This window comes from Eleutherodactylus coqui, chromosome 10 (genome assembly GCF_035609145.1).
Source record: "Eleutherodactylus coqui strain aEleCoq1 chromosome 10, aEleCoq1.hap1, whole genome shotgun sequence".
NCBI classification, from domain to species: domain Eukaryota; kingdom Metazoa; phylum Chordata; class Amphibia; order Anura; family Eleutherodactylidae; genus Eleutherodactylus; species Eleutherodactylus coqui.
In genome coordinates this window covers 129,139,057-129,163,116 of record NC_089846.1, presented here as the reverse complement: position 1 = coordinate 129,163,116, position 24,060 = coordinate 129,139,057, and the positions used below count along the sequence as shown (strand labels likewise).

At 43.1% G+C, this 24,060-nt stretch overlaps 1 protein-coding gene across 7 annotated transcripts in view; it reads right to left on the bottom strand.

The window, feature by feature from the left end:
• MAP7D3 (MAP7 domain containing 3) overlaps window positions 1-24,060 on the bottom strand; it is a 65,684-nt gene that overhangs the window by 20,343 nt on the left and 21,281 nt on the right. The window contains exons 5-11 of one of the 7 annotated variants that reach the window (XM_066581822.1): window positions 23,079-23,184; window positions 20,194-20,289; window positions 16,603-16,698; window positions 13,697-13,795; window positions 8,407-8,505; window positions 4,976-5,101; window positions 3,330-3,478 (exon numbers count right to left, since the gene is read on the bottom strand). In XM_066581822.1, the coding sequence (XP_066437919.1) occupies window positions 3,330-3,478; window positions 4,976-5,101; window positions 8,407-8,505; window positions 13,697-13,795; window positions 16,603-16,698; window positions 20,194-20,289; window positions 23,079-23,184 (771 nt within the window). The remainder of the gene's footprint in view (window positions 1-3,329; window positions 3,479-4,975; window positions 5,102-8,406; window positions 8,506-13,696; window positions 13,796-16,602; window positions 16,699-20,193; window positions 20,290-23,078; window positions 23,185-24,060) is intronic. The other 6 variants (XM_066581823.1, XM_066581825.1, XM_066581826.1 and 3 more) reach the window with 6 other exon arrangements.

The following is a 24,060-nucleotide window of genomic DNA, read 5'->3' as shown; positions in this document are numbered from 1 at the left end:
CAAGCCGTGATGTTGCGCAATGGCTCGAAGGGATGAGACTGTAGTGCATCCAGTACCAAATTGAGATCCCAGGGTGGGCCAGGAGTGTGATATGGCGGAATAGCGTGAGCGACCCCTCATAGGAAGGTACAGACGGCAGACGGAGGGATAGCAAAAAACGGATAGGATGGAAATTGCATCATACGCATCAGTGGAAGAAAGTCTTCCAGACACCATGGAAAACCTGGCAGGAAGAGGGTTTTCTAACCATCATGGTTCTAAAAATCCACGGGTCCTCAGGAATGCAGCTTCAACCACCATGCCGTTAAACAAAACATAGATAAACTCGAGTGGAAGAGGGAAGTACCACAGAGTGTCAACAAGTAGGTTGACGAGTCCCACATCTCATGGGTGTTGAGGCCAATCTGGAGGGATGAGAATCACAGGAAGGCCCTCAATCTTGATCTTCTTGAGAAGTCATGGGATGAGTGGAAAGGAAGGAAAGACAACAGGGAGTTGGACCACAGAATTACACGGCCATCCAATGCTCACGCCTGGGGGGCCGGAGACCTGGATAAGAAGTTTGGGAGCTGGTGGTCGATTCTGGACGCCAACAGATTAATATCCAGCTGACCCAAATTCCAACAGAATACTTGTTACGATGCAGCTCCCATTCTCCCGGGTCAACTGTTTCTCTGCTAGTAAAATCGGCTATCAAATTTTTCATACCTGGAATGTGGACTACCGAGAGTGCTGAAAGGTGATCCTCTACCAACGTCAGGATCTTCGCTACTTCTTCCATGATCACCAAGCTATGGGTTCCGGCTTTGCGATTTATGTACAGGCCTAGCCGGCTTCCTCGGCCCAACACAAGAGGGATCGTGACTAACAAAATAGTCATTGCCAGGCATGCTTCGTGGCAGTTGCCGAATAGTGTGGCCCAGGCTGTCCATGATGACGGTGGATGCTTTAGTAAGGTTCAATACTGCCCAAGAGAGGGAGCGTGCCCAGTTTGGTTCAGCAGAAGCTGGGGGCTGGCCCAGCAGGATGCCTGCAGCCGGTTCACCGGCCACCCAACTCGACGGAAGACTAAGGACACAATGGCTCAGCCTGTTGAAATTTGGTACTGCAGCGAGCGCAAGCAAAATGCATGGCTCTAGCTGCACTCTGTCTGGAGCCTGCTATGGGCACTGCAGGACAAGCAAATAGGAGAGGATCTAGCCGCCAGGCACCGCTTACTTGGTCTATAGCGGGTCTGAAAATACTAAGTATTTGCTGTGAGTTGTGAGGAGCCCAGAAGCACTACTGGTCCGAGCAGGCTCTAATCCCAAGTATACAGGATCCGAGGGCGGGCTGCATGAGGAAGAGTAGGTGGTAGCCAATAAAAAACTGCAGTACGGGTGCACAAGAAGAGGATTAGAGTAATGCTACAAGGCCCTCACTCCACCACCAGAAGCTTTGATTGCACAGTGCAGGGAGCTGAGCCCACAATAAGAGGAAGTGCCCCTGGCTAGGCCGAAGCCGGGGCTTAAATTAGCACCGAAGCCCAGGAGTCCGCACTGCAAGCCCCCATAAATGCCATGCTGCCGAGAGGGGGAGGGGACCAAGGAAGTGCCTCTGATGCTAGGATCTCTAACTCCCCACACTACCTGGCACCGCGATACGATGGCACCTGCTATTAGAATATAGAGGTGATATCCTCCCCACCAGCTGATAAGCAGCTCCCCCTACCAAGAGTCTCAGCATAGTGAGGTGTAGGAAGCCCCTTCCCCGCAGTAGTGGTCCCCCCCAAAAAACAAAAGGGGATACAGAAGCAGAAAAGAGGGAAGAGGAGCTAGTCTTTTCACCCTCCTCAGTGGGGTAACAGGGAGAGTCTTATGCCAGCCCTGCCTTCCCAAGAATCTAGCAGGAAAACAACTGAAGATCCATAAAAGTAAGAGGTTTGCCTCCTACAGACACTAGGCTCAAACTGGTTAGCTTGGTGCCTGCAGGAGCAGCTAACACTTGTGTGCTTAGTGTCCGCCTCCTAGTGGCAGTAGCTATACCCATGGTCTTCAGTTGTATCCCCCAAGGCAGTGGACGAGAAAACAGGTTACCATTATTCTATGGGACTGTATGATTACTGTTATCAAATATGTATATATTTTGTCTTTTACTACTTTTGCACAACAGTAGAACATTTTATGCAAAAAAAATTGTTTTTAGGTTGCTGTAATCCATAACCTTTTTGATATTTATGTTGATACAGCCATACATCGGCTTATTTTTTTCTGTGGGACAAATATATATATATTTTTAACATAATCATGTTGGCAAAAATAAAAATTGGTGGGTAGTAGATGAAAAAACTAAAATGAAGAAATAAAAAAAAGAATTTTCTTGTTTTGAAGCAAAAGATGCAGTAGAAGAGGGTTGGGCAAACTGAACCACTAAAACCCTGTTTCAGGCCGAACGTTGCTAAAAGCTCGGTTCACATCTGAGCAAAACGGAGCTTTTAGCAACGTTCAACCTGAAACAGGGTTCTACTGGTTCAGTTTAAACCAGTAGTCATGAGCACTGGTGTAAAACACTGTCTAAGGCCTCATGTCCATGGGGAAAAGCAGATTTAAAATCCGCAGCGGATCACCCGCACGCGGATCCGCGCCCCATAGAAATGCATTGAACACCCACGGGTAGATAAATACCCGCGGATGGTCAATAAAAGTGAATGAAAAAAATTCTGGAGCATGAAAAAAAAATGGACATGCTCCATTTAGGTGTGGGTCTCCCGCGGGGACGGCTCCCGCAGGCTTTTATTGAAGCCTATGGAAGCCGTCCGGTTCCGCAGGAGACCCGCGTCTGAATTAAACTCACCTGCTCCGGGCGATGCAGATCTTCCTTCCTTCGCGGTAGGATCTTCTTTCTTTGGCCCGGCTGATGCGCGCGGCACGCAGCCAGCGTGCTGAGCACATCCGCCGGGCCGAAGAAAGAAGATCCGGCCATGAAGAAGGGAAGACCTGCATGGTCCGCAGCAGGTGAGTTTATTCTTATTTTAATGCCTCATGTCCGCGGGGCAGGAGGGACCCGCTACGGATTCTCCATGGAGAATCCGTAGCGGGCCTGATTTTCCCCGTGGACACGAGGCCTAAGAGCCATAAAAACCCTGTATAACACTTTGACTGTTATAAAGAGCTGTTATTGCTCTTCGTTTTATACACCGGTTTTAGGGGTTTTGGTGACCTTCTGATTCGGTTCAAACGAACTGGGATTAAACCAATTTTTCTGCAAATGTTCGGCGGATCGGACGAATTGAACATTTCAAAAGTTTGTTCGTCAGTAAATATAAATCGAAGAAAAACATTTCTGCCTACCTGGCTAGCTTCGGAGGTGGTAGAACCAGATGCTGCCGTACTAGCAGTCTTCCCTCTGTCAATGCTGCGACTACGCATTGGACCTTTGGAGATTGAGGGTGGGGTGCTGGTGGTAGTTGCTGAAGCTGAACGAGGACAGAGGTGAGATTCTATAAAAGTTAGGAATTTGACAGGACAAGACAGAGAGCCAAGTGCAGAGCATAACAGAGGGAAAGGAAAAAGAGAGAAAGAAATTGCGTGTTAGAAACAGCAGGGAAGCCCAATGGCAGTGCAGCAGATCACACAAGGACCACCACCCGATATACAGTGTACAGAAGCAATAGCACCAGGAAGAAACGCCCTTTTTTCTACTAAATGGATTGATATTTCTTTAGATTAGCCAATTGTGAGAGTATTAACCCAGCATCACCGTTTTCATAACGATATTTTCGTTAAATTGCTGTTATTAAAAATGGTGTTTGATATACTCAAGCAGTAAATTAGAGGACTATGTAAGGCAATCGCGGTATAGAAATACCCGTACTTAAAGGGAATGCATCGCCTATATTTTATTACCAATTAAAACCACATACTGAAACCCATTCCATTTTTCTAATCTGTTTTTACCTTTTGATTGTATATTTTTTAATTCTATTTTCTGTACATGACTACTGTGGCGGCCATCTTGCCTGAGCTGCTGTTAACAGCATTTGGAAGTGCATTACAGCAGCCTCATGGGCCATAGACACAATGGAGAGGACAAGAATGTTGTGGACATGGTCTGTGAATTGTGCAGAGGTTATTGTGCAGGTAGAGGAAGAGGTGAGCTGTGACCAGAGCCAATTGTGAATGATGGGTTCTATAAACAGTAGAGGTTACCTTTCACCATAACCCTGCTTGTGATAACGAGATGACAGCTGAAACGTTCTCTACAGAACAGGAAGTGTCAGATTCTTGTGACACTTAGGGGTCAGTGTGAAAACTGCAGGATTTTTTTTCTCTTATACATAGTGACATGAAAAATGTAAGAAAAAAATCTAAAATTCTTAAAAAAACGTGTTTAACAAAAAGTTGATGTATAAAAACAGGTCCTTTTCTGATGATACATTCCCTTTAAGTTATGAGTACCACAATCTTTGTTACTAGAGCTGCTGCTAGCAAAATGGCATCAGCTAATCCACAGCTTTTTACATTTGTGTTATATTTCTAATTACTTGTGCTGCTTGTACTGGAATAGACTCGGCCTTAGGTTAGAAAAACAGGTCTGACTTTTTCCCCAAAAAACAGCACCACTCTTGACAATAGCTTGTGTCTGGGTCTTCATTCAGTCCCATTCATTTGAATGGGGCTGTGATGCAACACCGGGCACAGTGCATACGTAAAAGTGATGCTATTTCTTGAAAAAAAAAAAAAAAGAGACCTAATTTTTTCTGATCTTAGACAACCTCTTTATTGATGCTGAAAGCATCTGCATCACAGGGCGCTTTTATGCTTTCATTTACATAATAGGATAGTTAACAAAAATCTGTCTAAGGATTGGGGTAAATTCTCCATGATGCTATACATTATATGACAAAGCTTTCCAAAATGACTTTTCATTAACAACTGCATGATGTAGAGCACTCCACTGCAAGGATTCACGTGCACCTTGTAGCACTTGGTGTTACCTGGCAATTCTTTTCCATCGGCTGACAATGTAGCAGCACTCTTACTCCTAGCTAGGGAAGACTGAGTGGGGGCGAGGAGGCGACTGATTAAACTACTGTCCAGGGGACTGCTCGGGGGGCGATGCACTAGATGGATAAATGAAACGTGTTTTGTTATGCTTAGCTACAGTGCAATACAGAAAAACCAAGTGCAGAAACCGCAATAAAAGCAAAAAGCACCAAGAGGAATAGTATTAGATGTGAATGGAAAATAGATTTAAGGCACATCACCCAAACAGGCAGGATGAAAGCAGAATATTAATGTCAAGGCATGAAAATGTCAAAGTCAACACTTTTCAACATTAACTGCATTAAACGAATTCACGGACTAGTATTGTCAGTAGTAATAGCTGACGGAATATTATACATGCATTTAAAGGAAAAAAAACATTAAGGCAGACATCACCTAGTATTCCAGTGAGGATATGGCTAAAAGTGAAACAGCAACTTTATAAAAATCAGACTATTAGGTAAGGAGTGCGAGAACAGAGACACAGCGAGGCGACAGATTAGGAACAAGAACTGGTTAACATCCTACGCAGGAAGCAAAGACAAAGGATTAGTTCCGGGCATAACAAGACGCAGCAGCACGAAGCGAAGCTTGGGTATTACTGTATGGAAAAGCTCTTTGATAAGCAGCACACACTTTGGTCTTTATGGGTTTGATAGAATTTGCTCAGCTTTGTTTAGTTGGGTTACAGCACTTCTGCACAGTTTCACATTACTAAATACAACACATGTATGTTTAAGGCTGCGGACACATTTAAGAAGTTATCACTTTTTAGTGAAATGCATCTCTTTTGGGCAAAATATGATTTTTTTGTAATTGGGTTCCATTAAAAAAGGTCAACTGTTTGGCTTCTACATATCACAGTACATCATAAGTTGCATAATGCTGCTCACTAGCAAATCTGGTAGACTGATTTTCTGACAGTTCGGTCTTCAGCCCTACTTTCTCTTTTCCTGATCGATCTTGAAAGAAGCTGATTATAAATGAGCTTTGAAGATCATTCAGGAGAGGAGAGTGAGGGGGCTGGAGACCGAGCGGTCAATAGATTTGCAGCATTCTGCAGCCTGCTATATACTGTGACACATAAAAACTGCAGAAGTCAAATGATTGAAATGTTTAAATCAAAGCCAATTGCAAAAAGTTATTTCTATCCATAAAACATGCCCTCGAAAGGGTGACTATAACCTTTAACGTCACACACTGTAAATTAAATGATACAGAAACATGTCCCTTTCGTGGACATAGATTTAATCCCTTAGCAACCTACGCCAGATGTATCTGTCATGAGTCACAATGAAGCTGACTTGAATGCAGAACTCCTTTCATACCAGGTGGCTCTCAGCTGTTTTTGAAAGCCACTGACAATGGCCGTAATCAGAGTTAGTTCCAATTGTGGCCATTTAACTGCAGGAGTACATGGGGACTGCGGAGTTCAAGCAAGTGGCCAGAGGGGACGGACCCCCTCTGTGTCCCACTGTGACAGGATCATGGGACGTCTAGGTTGCCTTGGCAGCCTGAGGTCTTGTGAAGCCTACCAGTTCAATAGAAAAAATGTGATACTTAAAAAAATAAACCGTTTTACCAATGTTCACATAAAAAAAAAAAAATGATGTGGGTCAGCATGTGGTGGCGAATAGCCATTTTTTTTAAAGTTTGCCATTTGCTTTTTAAAGTAGTAAAACATAAAAACTATGTACATTTCGGATTGCCGTAATCATACTGACCCGCAGAAAATAGGTAATATTAATTTATACCGTAAAGGGAATGCCATAGGAGCAAGACCCCCCAAAGATTGCACAATCGTGTGTGTCCTTTACACCCCCTCCCCCACTTTCACGCCACATAGAATTCTGTATGTTTTTCAATACATTACATGGTAGATTAACTCATACCATTAAAAAAAATACAACTGGTCCAGCAAAAATCAAGCCCTCAAACAGTTCTGCCGAGGAAAAAATAAATTTAATTACTTTTTGAAAGTGGGAATGATAAAAAAACGAAAAAAGGGGCTGGTCATTAGGTGGTAAAAAAGATAACATGCTGGCTAATGCAGACACAACTAGAGGGAGCCTGAGGCATATTGTGTTACCACTGAGTTCAATGTATAAAGGCCATTAACAAATTCCAGATTTGAAGAACATAGAAAGTAAAGGTGTGGATTGCACCACATTCACTTCAAAATTGCAGAATATCAATAGTTCTGCCCTTATAAGTAACCATTCCTGTATATTACTATGGATCTTATTTTATGGGTTTCTAGAATAAATTATTTTGTGTGACTGAATTAGTTCATGACTAATTTTCAAATTAAGTGTGTGGCGTTGACATTGTGTCATACGACAGAAAAAAAAAAAGCTTAGAAGGGGCTACGCAGTTGTAAACTATTCATACAAGTCAGGCCATTAGTAGTAGATCAGTACAGGTCAGTCATCCATGACCGCCAAGGATCAGCCATTCTTCGGGCCAGTACAATTAACTGATTTATGCAGAAAGGATACAGCTCCATTCCCACAATAGTGGCCAGGCTTGGTATTACACCAATTTACTTCAATTGGAGTTTTACCTGTCATACCAAACCGAGCCAATGCAGTGAGAAGGGAGCTGGCGGCTTCCTGTAGAAATCAGCTCAGTGCACGGGCATACTGGCCCGGCTAACAGATAAATGGCAGTAGTTCTGGGTGACCAACTTGCACTGATGTACTATTAATGGCCTAACCTGTAGATAGGCTACCAATAGTTTACAACTGGACAGCCCCTTTAGGGCCCATGGACGGATTTCTACCGCGTTTTAACGAGGCGGAAATCCGCGGCGTTGTCCTGCAGCCATTAAGTTCTATTGAACCTAATAGCTCAATGTTCACACTGCGGAATTCCGCTGCATGAAAGAAAACGCGGCATGCTCTATTTGCCACGGGAATACACGCGGCCAGCCTCCATTGTAGTCAATGGAAGCCGGCCATCACGCTATACTTCCGCTGTGAGCACAGCGGAAGTATTGCGTGAATACACGTCCCAGGCTGCATCATCAGCCACTGCCAGCGCGTCATGCGCTGTACTGCGCATGCGCGGCAGCCCAGCAGACAGAATTCACACAGCGGATCCAAAAGGTGAGCATGGGGGTTTGGGGGGGGGGGGGACGACGACTCCGCTGCGATATTCCGCTGGCGGAGTCCGTCACGGCCGTGGGCATGAGGCCTTACCTGTCGAAATGCATGCACGAGTTGTAGTATGCATTGGATATAAGTATATGACCTATGTTTACTTCATGATCAGCCATATCTATTGCATTTTGTGTGGATTAGAGATATGGCGCCATAGACACGGCAAACATTTATTACAATGGAGTCCTGCCCAGCACATATAAAGCGGATTGAACAAACACCTGTTTTTTCTTCCTTTTTCACGCCCTCTGGATGTGCAGGTGGAGATTTTTTACTACTCAGTCTACTGAGGGAAGAACTTCTCTTGTGGCCTGCTCCACCTAAGTGTTAAACCAACAAATACAGCTTATCAAACTGAAACCGGCATCATAATGGATAATAAACACAAACTTTTCAAACTTTCTCCTAACCTATGCACTACTGAGATACTATCTTCCAGATGATGTTCTCATAAAAAGGTCAAAATTACAGAGGAAGTTCACAGCAAGCTTATATAAGACTAATAGTGAGGGAATGAGGGGTATTGGGGATTTTCCATTATATGAATATGTGCAGGGTAGCAGGTTACAGGATGCCGTTTAGCATTGTCAGCCGTTGCTGAACAGGAAACACACAGGAAAACTTCTTCAGCTCAAATACTTGGAACTTTAAAATCTAAACGTAACTTATTTGTAAGTTTTACACTATTCCAGATCGAGTTATAATTCATCCTTTACATATCTAAGGGTCCTTTTCAGAGAACGTTACTCTACTACAGTCGTGCACCTACATGTACCTACCTCAAGCATTGCTAGTGTTCTCTTTATTTTATAAATTCTCTAAGCCATTTTGTATGCCAATGCCAAACAAACCTCGTGTGGCAATACGGCGCCCATAAAAAAAAAAAAATAACCGAAAAAAATCTATGAGTCTAGGCTGTATCTCTGTATGAGTTGCACGTTCCACTACACGCTATATAAGGCAGTGATCTTCTTCTAGAAACATTGCTTCTAGTCACCACACAGAGTGCCTAGGGGACAAGAATACGGTAGCACATGCTGTTTGCAAGAGGATTATGGTACTTTTACACGGGACGACTAATGCTCCTGTGCTTTCATACCAGATCGATATCATTCAGAAAATCCAGGCACATTGCACTGGAAATCTCTACTGGCTGCCCAACTCCATTCTCTGTAAACAGTCGCTCAAAGATGAGCGCCTTCTTGTTTACACTGAGGAACAAGTTGCTCACTAGTTTTGTTTCAGTGACCCGACAAGCGATTAATGAATGATTTCTCGCTTAGGACCCTGTTGGTCTCATTTTTACGTAGGACAGCTAATCGGTCAAAAAACGCTTGTTTGAGCAATATTTCGGCTGATATGTGGCCCATGTGAAACGTTCTGAAATTTGATCTCCCTAATCATTATGGAAACTGGATGGCCCCCATTATAATTGCATCCATTCAGGAACAGGTCTGTCATAGCTATTATGGCTCTATGGTGAACCAAAGCCATGCATAAATTTTATTTTGTGAAAACCTGAGTGGCAATTGAATCTTGCTACAGTGTTTGTAGCGGTAGTCATGGCCTTCACATGCTACTACTTCCACTTGCAAGAGATATTGAGGACCAGCATTTACCGCATCTTTACTAGGTGGATGTGCTTTATGATATATAATGTTTTTGTGCATAAACAAATGCAATTCCATAAATAGTAAAAAACAATAATGAGAAAAACAAAAGTGCACCTTAATTCTACGGCTTTACATTTCCAGGACATAAAAAAAAACAAAACAAAAAAAAAAAACACATCTGGTCCTTAGGAGGTCTTAAAATTGGCTAAATACAACCTCATATAAACTACATGACAAACTAGGCTGGGTTCACACAGGGCCATTCGGAATTTCACTGGAGCGAATTCCGCCTGTGGCGGCTAATTCCAGGATTAGCCAGCCATGTGGACGCGATTTGTCAAAAATCTCGTCCCCATGGGATTCCCCGGCCGGAACATGTTTATTTTTTTATTCCCCTGTTGCGGCCGTGCTCCTCTCTATGGGAGCGCTGGTCACAACGGAAAAGCATGCGGCCAAGCTGCTTCAAAACCCACAGCAAAGTGCCGTGGGTTTTGAAGAAGTGCTTTCCCGGCGGAAATCTCGCATTTTTTCGCTGCTGCAAAACTGTGATATTTCCGCCGGGACTGCGCCCCGTGTGACCCCAGCCTTACAGCATCATTACTTAACAAAAACTATGCCAAAACACAACAGCGGGTGAAAAATTAAGTACACGCCATGAATGAACAGCTTGTGGAACCACCTCTAGCAGCAATAACTATCAGTCTCTCATATCAGTCTGGAGGAAGTTTGGCCCCCTCTTCTTTACAACATTGCCAATGATTTTTGCGGGCATTTGTTTAAGCACAGCTCCCTTAAAGGGGTTGTCCCGCGGCAGCAAGTGGGGGTATACACTTCTGTATGGCCATATTAATGCACTTTGTAATGTACATTGTGCATTAATTATGAGCCATACAGAAGTTATCAAAAGTTATTCACTTACCTGTTCCGTTGCTGGCGTCCTCGTCTCCATGGTTGCCGTCTAATTTTCGCCGTCTAATGGCCAAATTAGACGCGCTTGCGCAGTCCGGGTCTTCTCCTCTTCTCAATGGGGCTCCGTGTAGCTCCGCCCCGTCACGTGCCGATTCCAGCCAATCAGGAGGCTGGAATCGGCAATCGACCGCACAGAAGCCCTGCGGTCCACCGAGGGTGAAGATCCCGGCGGCCATCTTCAGCAGGTAAGTAAGAAGTCACCGGAGCGCGGGGATTCAGGTAAGCGCTGTCCGGTGTTCTTTTTTAACCCCTGCATCGGGGTTGTCTCGCGCCGAACCGGGGGGGGGGGGGGGTTTGGAAAAAAAAACCAAAAACGTTTCGGCGCGGGACAACCCCTTTAACCCCTCAATGCCACGGGGCCTAAAATTTATATAAAGGGCACATTGAATTTCACGTAACAGGACGTAAACTTACATCCACTGTTTAAAATGTTACCACAGTGGTAACTGCGGCGGCATTATAGTGATGGCTGCTAACATAGGTAACAGCCAATCACTACTTGCCACTAGGGAATAAATCACAGAGATCCCGTCCCAGCATTCGCCATCATTGATCAGTCAGCACTGCCTGACCAGAGTGCAGCAGCGACAATTCACGGCATTTACAGTGCGATCTCTTTCTCCAACCATCGCAGTCTGTTATTGGTGGCTGGAGAGAGGGGGCTGAGACGTAAATTGTGAAAAAAAAAAAAAAATCATAGCGATCGGTGGTATTGTAGGAGTACTGTCAGTGTAGTGTGATCAGTATATTGATGTAGTTAGTGAAGTGTGATCAGTCTGTGTAGTACGAGCTGTCAATATATTAGTAAAGTGTGATCAGTGTGTCAGTCAGTGTAATGTTAGTACAGTCCGTACAGTTAGTGTAGTGTCTTCGCCAAAGCAGTGCTCCCTGCCCAGCACAAGGTACCAGTACACAGACCCTCAAGTCAGACTACATCCTCGACAACAACAGGTGCACGGGAGGGGTTGACCTGTGATCCACTAATTTGGCTGCACAATGCTATGCAGAAAACAAAGGAGTGGTATAAAATAACTGGCAAGGGCACATTATACAGATGGCACTGTATAATGCCTACATCTGCAGGCCAGAGAGGCACCTTTCAAGAATTCCAGAAGGAGGTTACCAAGGCCCTAAAATTACTAGCAACTTACTTTGGGCAGTCATAAAAAATAAATAAAAATACTTGCAATATAAAGCAGACCCACCGTAAATGTTAATTATTTACTATTTTGTAGTGTATAAGTTTGAAAATTGTGAATTTTTCCATATTTTCTGTAAACGTTGATTTTATTAACAAAGACTAAATTTATTCATGAAAATTTACTACCCCAAAGTACAATTTGTCACGAAAAAACAAATCTCCAAATTGTGTTGATCATTAAAAGCATTCAAAAGTTATTATCACATAAAGTGACAGAGGTCAGATTTAAAAAAAATCTGGCTTTAAGGCCAAAATATGCCCCGTCAAGGGTTCAGGTCACACCACAGCATTTCAGTTAGGTTGAGGTCAGAACTTTGACTGGGTCATTGCAAATCCTTGATTGTTTTCTGTTTTAGCCATTTGGATGTAGATTTGCTGGTGCGCTTGGCATCATTGCTCTGTTGCATGACCCAGTTACGGCCAAGCTTTAGCTTTGGATAGATTGCCTTACATTCACAGGTTATGCAAAGTTGGTTATGGCTGACTGAATGACTGCAAAGTGGCTGCAAGACAAGCCCAAATCATTACTCCTCTACCACCAAGCTAGACAGTTGATGAAGGGGGGGGGGGGGGGTTATGCTGATAGGTTGTGTTTGGTTTTTGGCAAAAAATGCCACCGGGCATTATGGCCAAACATCTCCACTGTGGTCTCATCTGTCCAAAGCATGTTGTTCCAGAAGTTGGCGAAATTTCCAAACAAGCCCTAAAGAACATTGCATAGTCTGTCCTTGGGGTGAATTTGCCGGAACATCCACTCCTGGGGATATTGTCAACTGTCTTGAATGTTCTGTATTTCACTTGTAAATAATCTTTTTTTACGGTAGAATAATAGATTCCAAAATTGTTTGGAAATAGCCCTATAACCCTTCCCAAATTGATGGGCAGCAACAATTGCTTCTCTAAGATCATTGATAATGTCCTTCCTCCTTGGCATTGTGCTAACATAAGCCTGCATGCTCCAGACCAGCAAACTGCCAACATTTCAGCTTTTATAGGAGGTGGTCACACTTGCTGATGATCAATTAACCAAAAGCATTTGATTATCAGCATCTGGCTGCTACTTAGCCTCTTAATTACTATTGAAGGTTATACTTCATTTTTCTGTATTTTGGCCAAGTTTTTGTTAATGCGTAATTTGTCATGTGTTGTTCTTCTGAGGTTGTATTTACCCAATTTTAAAACATTCTAAATACTAGATGTTTTCTTATTATGCCCTGATACATAAAACCAGAGAATTCAAAGAGGGTGTACTTACTTTTTCTCATGACTAAGGGTGAAGTCACACGAACGTATATCGGCTCGGTTTTTACGCCGAGCCGATAAACGTTGTCCTCGTGTGCAAGGGGGGGGGGGGGGGGGGGGGGAAGGATGGAAGAGCCAAGTGCAGGAACTGAGCTCCCGCCCCCCTCTCTGCCTCCTCTCCGCCCCTCTGCACTATTTGCAATGGGGAGAGGCGGGACAGGGGTGGGGCTAATTCTCGGAACTTGGCCCCGCCCCACCCCTTCCCATTACAAATAGTGCAGAGGGGCGGAGAGGGGGCTGGGAGCTCAGTTCCTGCACTTGGCTCTTCCATCCCCCCCCCCCCTTGCACACGAGGACAACGTATATCGGCTCGGCGTAAAAACCGAGCCGATATACGTTCGTGTGACTTCACCCTAAATGTCATTATTTATGCTTCTACCCAAGCATTAGAAAAAAACCACAACATGTTTTATTCACAAGCTGCACCTTTCTGCTCCCGGTTTGAAACCCTTGGCGACAGGGGCTGTGGACTTAGATAAGTTTTGTTACTCAGTCTGCTTAATGAGGAACTCCTCTGCTTGATACCTGTAAAATGTGCAAAGTTAGCACCAACAAAGAAGAATCTGTAACTATGCTTACATAATAGAAATGAGAACGGCACTGCAATAATAATGTTTAGAATTAGTTCATACACCGGGATTAATGATGAAAATTAAATGTCTCAAAGAACATAACAGATGATGGACTTCTAATTACTACACCCAGGACAGGTTTTATATAAAAAATGATAATTGCATGACATTCACTTGGTATAAACAGTAAGGTTGTAATCTGGTCCCTCGGAGCATAACTCTAGCACCACTAATACACGGACAATAATAGTTTGGTGCTATGACCATATTACTGTACATTTTCTTACAAATCTTTAAAGCGACTCTTCGGCCCTGGACGAACACAGATGGATGGCTGAATTTGGTGCATTAGTATGCATCAGTAGTCTAAGCTGTTATATGCTGATCTGACTGGCCAATGCTGCTCACATGGGCAGCACTGGCCAATCAAAGCAGCTGTAGTGTCTTACACCAACGGTATGAGCATCTTTGTTTGTCCAGGGCTGGAGGGTTGCTTTAAAGGAAACATTGAGACTATCAATGCTTGATTTGGTAGGGGTCCAACATCCCATCAATTACCTAGAAACCCCTATATAGGTAATTATGCCTGGCAATGTTCCAAAGTCCCATTTAGGTGAATTTTTAAAATAATCATATTAAGGAAAAGTAAGCATTTTTTAAAATCTGACAATCCAGAAAATCTGATAATTTGACATTTGCTTCCAGCACAGAACTACAGTGTAAATGTGGAATTTCACAAGATGTGGCACATAAAATTGAGCAGAAAGAGACGTGTCATAAGTATCCTTCCTAGAAATTAAGAACATTTGATAAATCAACATCTGTCAGTTGCCAGATTTAAGGAAAGTATACATATAATTAAACCCCAAAATCGTTAAAAAGACACCATTTCTTCTTTGAAGTTGGTATGTTAAAGTCAATCACTGGGAACAGCAAGGGCATTTCACACTAAAATAAAGAAATTGCCTGGAAGTCTTCATATCCTATTATAGCAGATTTATGTGTAATTCAGGGATCATAGCGCTTATATCCTCTGAACAGAATCTATTAGCAGTTATACACCAGGATAAGCTACAAAGATCAAAAGCAACTGAATATTAACCCTTTCCAATCCACTGTCTGATCTCTGAAGACATTATGTTTTAAGGCTGTACAGCTCCGATGTTGGAAGACGTCCGTCAGGGTTCTCTTACTATATACTGCCAGCCTCTCTGCTGTCGGAGCCTATCCAACGTGTCACCTCATGCAGTACTGGCTTTAGCCAGCATATAGCGCCGTTGGAAAACCAGGATACAATTTGGATTGGAAAGGGTTAAGGAGCTTCAGCAAATTAAGCTTATTCATTGTGTATTAAAAGCTGAGCAATTTTTTAACATATCTTGTATCCAAATACCTTGTGGTTTTCAAGGCCTGTGCTTGCTGTCAGTAAACGGGAGGTTTTACAGTTTACTACCACTGACGACAAACCTGTCTTGGCCATGTGCTGTTCACATAGGTTGCTGGCTTGTTACAAGAGACAACTCTGATAACTCTGCACTTCTCTGAACTTGACAGGACCAGGACAGGTTTCCATCCTCCGGAAGTGAACACTGAGCATTTCTAGTCATTGACAACGCAAAGATCTTAAAAACTGTAAGGAATTACGCAATGTACGTTAAAAAAAATAATTAAAAAACACATATTACACACTAAGTAAGCTATATGTGCTGAAACTGGAACATCACTTTTAAAATCTAAAAGGGCCACTTCGGTGAATTATTTCATTATGTAGGTAGCCCCCCAATATATAGGAGTGAGCTAGTGTTACCTTGCTTCGTTATTTCTTTCTGTCTGACAGGCCTGTGCTCTTTTTCCTCAAATGGTCATGTGATCTCAATTCTGACCAGCTCAGATTTGCTTAGCTTTGTGTGTTCTAAAATTAATTCAGTTTCTCAGTTTATGTGAGGTTATTACATGCACCTAACCACAGGACCGGCCTGCAAGGGGACACAGACACTCCTGTCACAGTTAGGCCTCCTGCACACGGGCGGAAATTCCCGCAGAATTTCCGTCCATGCATGCTGCCATAGGATTGCATTAGATAATGCAATCCTATGCAGATGGCCGTAATTTGACGGCGTGAAAACTCGCAGAGAAACGTCACTGGTCTCACCGATGCAGGTGAGCAGCAGTGGTCACTGCAGAGGGATCCGACCTGGCCATCTGTAGGAGGCCTTATCGATGCTGATCACACAGCTCCTGTCACGCAGCTAAAACAGAGGAGATCACAGCTCATCCTTTTGATTGTATACGTATGGTCTGTAGTTTATTTAGGCGAATATAGAATATAATGATAATTAAACTGTCGCTCCAGCAGGCAGAAATGGTATACCCACTGGAATAGCTGTGCTGATCCATCATGGAAGGGATAGATGTGAAAGTGAAACTACAAATTCTGAATTTCAAGGTGCTGCCTGATAAGCATCAGACAGGAGGCTGCACTACAGGGAAGTGTCTGGAATACACAAAGACCTCCAATGTGTGACATGCAATCAGGTGAGGGGGTGGGAAAATGTGTTTTCACCGGAGTGACCCTTTAACATGCACAGCTCAGGTAGGACTTGCACGAAAATCACAGAAAAACAATTTTAGAGAGCACAGCATGCAGAAACTAGACCACAATTAGTATTTTCTAGATAAATTATTGGTAATAAAATCATATACACACAAGAATGATAACACAAGGAGCGATTAACTCTTTATAGCCATCCCCACACTTACCCTTTTCAAGAGTGGCAGATGAAGATGAAAGACGCTTGTGAATGCTGCCGTCTGCCTGCTTTAGGTTTGAAGTGGATGTGGAACGCATGTTTGAAGCTAATAAAAAATATATATTATTATCAAATGTTTGCTTTAAAACATGTCTCTGTTAAGTAATAGTATTAATATTTGTGCACACATTGAGGATTCTCACCAATGGCCACATACTAGTAAATAAGAAGTTAGGGCAGCAGACAAAAGTCTAGTGCACTTCTTGATACGTCACGTTTTCAAAATATCCAACACAACAAAGCAGAAAAGTGCCCGTCTCTCACTTGAGTTCTCAGTTTGTAATATATGGACATTTTGAATTAAAATCTTTACGCTACACATTAGTTGGTGTAGGTAGTCTTAGAAAACTCCAAAGCAAATTCTGCCCGCTGCGGATATATTCTTATATGCCATATAATACCCCCCTGAGGAAACAATGTATGAAAATAAGCACTCCATCTGGGAAGAATAAAAACTGTCTCTCTATGCCACTGGTCTTAGTAAGTGTGCCCCTAGGTCTATTCAGCAGGGCTCCAGGCTTGAAGGGGTTGTTCAGGACAAGAAAAACATGGCTGCTTTCTTCCAAAAATTGTACCACACCTGTCCACAGTCTGTATGTGGTACTACAGCTCATTCACTCCAGTGGTGCTGAGCTGCAATACCAAACAAAAGCTATATAGAGATGTGATACTGTTTCTGGAAGTAAGCAGTCATGTCTTTCTAATCCAAGAAGGCCTCTTTTTAAAAAAAAAAAAAAAAAATCATTTCAGCAAGTTTGGTTCGCAAGTCTGCAGGTTTTTAGCGGTCATACTGGGGACCTCTGTAGTTATTCTGGGAAGCCCAAGGATTGCAGGGGAAACTTGACTATTTTTACTTAAAAATAATAGAAACAATATAGGAGTCGTCATAAGCCTCATGTCCACGGGCGGATTTTTGCTGCGGAATTCGGAGCGGGCGTCCACCTCCAGATTGTGCAGCAATAACCCTCCATAGCATGCGTTTGAAGAATGATTTCTCATGCACACACACGGAAACCAATTGCGGTTTCCGCTCACGGATAAAAATCGCAGCATGCTCCATTTTCCTGCGGTTCCTGCATAGACAGCTTCCAGTGAAGTCAATGCAAGCCATCCGAACCGCGGCCCATCCACAATTGACATTGCGGACGGGTTGCGGATTCTGCAAGAAAAGCAGTTTAAAAAAAAAAAAAGTACAAAAAAAGAAGAATGTGAGGTACACACGGATGCCGCCCGTGGACATGAGGCCTTAAGCAGTTTTTATATTTGCGTGCCTACGTCATGGGTCTTGGAAGGCATTTGTTATTAATTATAAACCAATGCTATGACACCAGTGTCAACATGAAAAATTCCTGACACGTTAGTATATTTCAGTACACCATGGAGTAGTTCACATATTAAACAAAGCCTATTTCATTTTTTGGTTCTGTGCTTGGACATTTAGCGATTTATAAAATACCAACAAAACAGATTATGAAAGACTTTTTCAACAAATTCTTATCTTGAAAAGTGTTCTAACTTTGCCAAGTGGCTCCTACAATGGAAATCTTCATGAAACGATTCCAATGTATTTTTTTCAGCACATACGTAAACTATAAAAACACGTAAGCAGTTGCAAGGAAAAACACCACTTTGTGTCAGTGCACATAAAAACAAATTACTGGAGCAAGCAATAAAAAGCATTCTATAATCATGCAGAAAAGCAATCTTTGAGGTTATTTACTCTAGTTCATTGAGTTAATACTCCTTTAATCAAAGGTGTGCCAAAAAAACAATATAAAAATGCAATTTCTTATATTGGTCATTAAAAGCATGCTGTTCCTTGTATTTGAAGGACATATGTCATCTACTTTTAGTCCTATAAGCGAAGCTTATGGGTTGAATGTAGGCGACCCGTGGAGTCCGGGGATGTAAGTTTTATACTTACTGTCCCTGTCGTTTGCAAGTCGCTGCTGCATGCATTGAGTAGCTCTGCCAAGTAGTCCGCCTGTTCTAATTTTATAATGGATGGACTGCTCAATGCATTCAGCAGCATCTTTCAGTGCTCACCGGGAAGTTGACGAGAAAGGCAAGTATGAAACGTACATCCCTGGACTCCACGAGTCACATACATTCACCCTATAAGCTTAGTTTATAGGGCTAAAAGTAAGTGACAGATGCCCTTCAGTAATGAAATGCATGGGATTACCACTCTATGACAGACCATCTAAGCATGATATTGCACACAATGTATTTCTATGGGGTTGCATAAAATCTCATGGAAATTTTGGGATATTATAGAAAGATCCAATAATGTCATGGAATATTTATCCCCTACAACAGTGTTTCCCAAACTCCAGTCCTCACAACCCCCAACAGGTCATGCTTTTAAGATTTCCAAAGTATTGCACATGTGATGTAATTATTGTCAGTGCCTCAGACATTGCCACAAGTGTTCTCTCCATTGAATATCCTCAAATCATGATCTGTTTGGGGTGGGGGGTGTGGGGTGGGGGGGTAGGTCGAGGAGACTGGAGTTTAAGAAACGCTGCCCTATAGAATCATACTAAAATTGTAGGCAAGGTTTCGCTGCCAAGATGTTCTGTGATATTACTTGTCAAATTGTAGGAAAAGAGATGTTTAAAAAAATAAAATAAATTATATATATATATATATATATATATATATACATATATATATATATATACATATACACACACACATACACATACATACACACATTATATATCACATGCATTTTGTATATATTAAATGTAAAATCCACTGATTTCATGCAATAACGCATGCCACAAATGCCTGTGGAACCTTACCCTACAAGTGTTTCTACTTTTGGACATTCCCTCATCATTCTGACCATTGGAAATACGTTTTGTATTGATGGAGAGAACTGATGGAACCCTTAAGATCCAAAACTGTTCTCACCCGACAATCCAGTATCTAATCCAATCACTATTGCAGACAACTACTTGCAGAATTTAAATGGGCTCATACCAGATAGCGGCAGTTCTAGCTTTGGAATCTACTAAGAGAGTGTGCAGCCAGCAATACATCACATAGTATTAAATATCAGCCAGTGAAATATATGGCCATCTATGGAGTAGCTCTTCATGAGAGGCTCTCCTCTTTTTCTAATATAGGGATATCTACATGCCCGAGATATATAGTAAAGGGTTGTCTTTACGACAATGCTACTATTATATACATATATATATACACATACACACACACGCAAATGGAAATACCTGAGTTTTATTTTGTTACAACTGAAAACAAGTTTCAGTAAACTATTTCAAACCTAGCAAAATATCATTGTATGAAAATAAACAGCTGTGATGGTAGTTTACATACTGAATTATTAGGATTTTGCCTTCTTTGAGGCCAAAACATACATGTGTGACCTGCTGAAGTCGTCTATATTCCCTATACACATATAAAGGAAAATATTTGTCCAAAAGTAGGTAAGAGTGAATGGAATGGTTATAATGCAGCCAGTGAAGCTCAGGTTAGTATACAAGGAACTGCAAGAGCTCAAGTGAATAAATACCGCCAGATCCACTTTCATCTTCAGGCTGTGGCTCTGTGGTGGAAGCATTTTTGTCTAATAAATCTACATGGCTGGGAGAACTACTTCCCGAAGCACCTATGCAAGAAAAGACAATCATCACTATGAATGGGTCGTGATGCACTATGCAGAGACAATATACAATTAAAAACAATTTTCATGCCACGCTAACAACATGATCAGTCATCAGGTCTGAAATGGAACAAAGGAATTCCAACAAAGGAATACAGACTCAGTAGAAATGGAAAAACCAAAAAACGACAGTACGAATCTGTGTAGCAATATGCGGTACAAAAACAAAAAAATCCTAGCTCATGCTACGATATTTTACATTGTTGCCTACGCAGCAGCCACTGCAAACAACTGTGGGTGAGCCGTGACATCAGCTGTTCACCAGGCCACTTTTATATGAAACCAGGGTTGGTGCAGTGAGACAACTCCTTTAATAAGTAGAGTATAAAAATGACTGCAGTTAGGATAACAAGTAGGTCAATTTAGGTATGTAATGAAATATCTCACGTAGCATAAAATCACTGTTTCTTTCTTAAGGCAGACTCACATGAGCGTTATTTAATAACGTGCATCACGCTCATAATACGCGGTTAATGGAGTCAATGAAAATATATTATTTTTATTAATCCATTCACACTTGCGTATATACATTGCGCAAAATAAGACTGTAAAAAAAGAAAGCAGCATGTTCTATTTAACAGCGTATTATGCATGTGCAGCCCTATTGTTCTCTATGGGCACGTAATAAGGCCGCCCGCACACGGGCGGAAATCCCGCGGGATTTCCGCCACTGAAAGTTTGCATAGGAGTGCATTACAATACGCACTCCTATGCAGACGGCCGCGGTTTGTCCTATTTTTGTGCGGGGTTCGCACTCACCCGGCCGCCGGCTCCGGTCTGCGCATGCTGCGCGGCAGCCGACACATGAAAGAGCCGGGGCCGCCAGGCGCGGGTGAGTACGCGCTCGTCCCTGCAGGCTCTCGAGTCGGGTCCCGCGGCGAGAATTCTCGCTGCCGGATCCGACCCGCTCGTCTGCAGGCGGCCTTAAAGTGACAGTCTAAAAAAAAGAAAAGAAACAAGGAAGACTAAAAAAACAAAGAAACAAAAATGCTGCCATTTATGGCTATTGGTCAGCTCACACAGCAGTAAAACACTGCATTATACATGCAGCGTTTTAGCACATGCTTGTGTAAGGACGGCCTTATACTGGACAATATGAATTTGAAAATATATATTCCTATAGCCATACAAAATAGAAATCAAGTGACTTGCCAGCATTAAAATACAACCTTCCGGCATCTTTGGATCACATAAACTACATTTTAGGGCTTAAAAAGGTGAGGGAACAGGTTTTGTGGACAACTGCTTTTTAATACTCACAGGGTCCCCTATTCCAGTGCTGCAACTTTAAGGCCCCCTGTCAACGGACGCAATTTCGCCAGCGGTAAATCGCTGGCGAATCACGCTGTCTGAAGCTTTCCATAGCGTTGCTATGGAAAGCTCCGGCCCCATGTCCATGAGCAGAGAATCATTGCGATTCTCCGCGGTCAGCCTGTCAGATAGGCTGAACAGCGGAGATCCGTCTGCCGACTTCTGCTCCTGGGCGGCGGCTCCCGCGACGGAGATCCGCCGTGGGATACCGCAACGCCCGTGGACAGGGGGCCTTACAGACAGCTCTGTACACACACTCTCCCACAGAAATCAAGCAAAGAAGTAAATGCACAACATTGGAATGCGGGACCCGGTGAGTATGAACAGCAGCTGCCCAGGAAGGTTCTTTCACCTTTGATCCCTATAATGCTCATCTAATAGTCTGTGTGTGTCTCATCAAACTTGTAATATACTTTCAGTAAATATTTTTTTTTTGAAGTGCCTGATGCTAGGGTTCTCCCTTCCAGTCCCTCTGCAATCCACAGTCTGTTGTTAGGCTTTCAGCTTCTCTAGTAACTAGTACTTTTGGACGTCTTCATGGGCTGCTCACCTGCACTCGCACAGCTCTTAGATCTGCAGTCAGTGTGTACACAATCTCTGCTTCTCCTTAATTTACAGTTACATAACCTGCATTTATCTTTATGTTGTAGGCATTATATGTGTCTCCAGATTAATGTGGTCATAGCAGAATAATTATTATTGGCTTGAGTTTTATTAGCTGCTTTACTAAGGCTGCCTGTCCACGGCCATGACGGAATATCGCTAGCTATATTCCGCCTGTGGGGGAGCAGGGAGGAAAGCTGACAGGTCTCTCAGATAAGCCTATCTGATAGATAGGCTCACAGCGGAGAATCGTGGCAAATCGCAGCACGCCGCGATTTGAATCCCGTGAGCGGAGAATCGCTATGATTCTCCGCTTGTGGACGTCGGGCTGCACTTTCCATAGTTAAGTCTACAGGAAGCATTCACTGCGTTACCCGCGGCCAGATTATCGCCGCGGATAACACAGTGACATATCACCCGTGGACAGGAGGCCTTAGTCTTGTGTGATCACAGTCATTGTTATCTAGCTTTACTCTTCCACTTTATAATATTATTCTTTTATCTGGATAGCAAGACGATAGGTTGACACATGAGTGCGGTGGGGTGGGGCAAAGTTCGGGCCTGCAATAGCATGTGTGTAAATAACATGCCAGGTTAGGCAAAAAAAAGTAAATCATAAACACTTTACTGTACTGTTTATTTGTTACTCCTATGATAGTTATATAGGCAATAAATAATGGAAACTACCATCGGTATATGGAGCTGGGCACTACCACATCTTACAATATTGCTACCAATTCCAATGAGTTGACACAACAGAAGAAAATCAATGCTATTGAACCAACTTAACTGGGTTAAAAAAAAAGAAAAAATAAAAGTACCATGTTTGTCTCCTTCCGCTGATCCGCCCCAAGACCATCGCTTCTGCCTCTGGTCCAAATGACTACTGCGCTCAAGAGTTCGTCTAACATTTGCTTCTCGGCGTTCCTACAGATCAAACAGACATTATTTACTGTAGCTCTTACACTATGTGCCCCAGGCTTATTATAAAAGTAAAACTAGAAATCAAGAGTTCTATCTGCTAACAGAAGTTGATGCAGAAAATACCGACATCTGAAACCCCATCTGTAAGTTGCCCTTTGCCAAGTCAGAAGGAGAGACTAAGGGGGCAAAAGAACTATGTCAAGATAAACACTTATATAATCAACTACATGACCAAGGTTTATCTAATATTGAATCAAGGTTCATGGCACTATCTATTCTTTCGAGACTTGTAATTACCTGTCATCTTGATATGATTCTTGAAGGACAGTAATGAAACATTTTTTCAAGAACGGTTGCATGCAACTTAGTGTATGTCTATGTACAACAGTGTAATAAGGAGTATGTAAGCAGCCCTAAAGGCAGACTACAACATTGCAGAAATGATCTATGCAGCGGATTAGGCCGGCTGCACACAAGCGTGACGGTCTACGCCACGGAATATTCTGTGGCGAAGCCCGTCACGGCGCCCCCCAGAGACCCCAATACTTACCAGCGGATCCGGCGTCTTCGCTCCCGCCTGACACTTCCCTGCCCACCGCCGCCGCGTCACATGACACGCCAGGCAGTGTCATGTGACGCGCCGGCCGCGCCATGTGACGCGGCGGCGGTAGGCGGGAAAGCGTTTTCACGCTATCTTCCGCTGTGTTACAGCGGGAGATAGCGTGAACGGACGGCTTCCATTGACTGCAACGGAAGCAGTCAGCGCGTACACCCGCGGGTGAGGACGGGAGATTTCACGGTGCGGAATTCCGCACCATGTGCCCTGAGCTATTAGGTTCAATAGAACCTAATAGCTGCGGGCAACGCAGCAGATTTTCG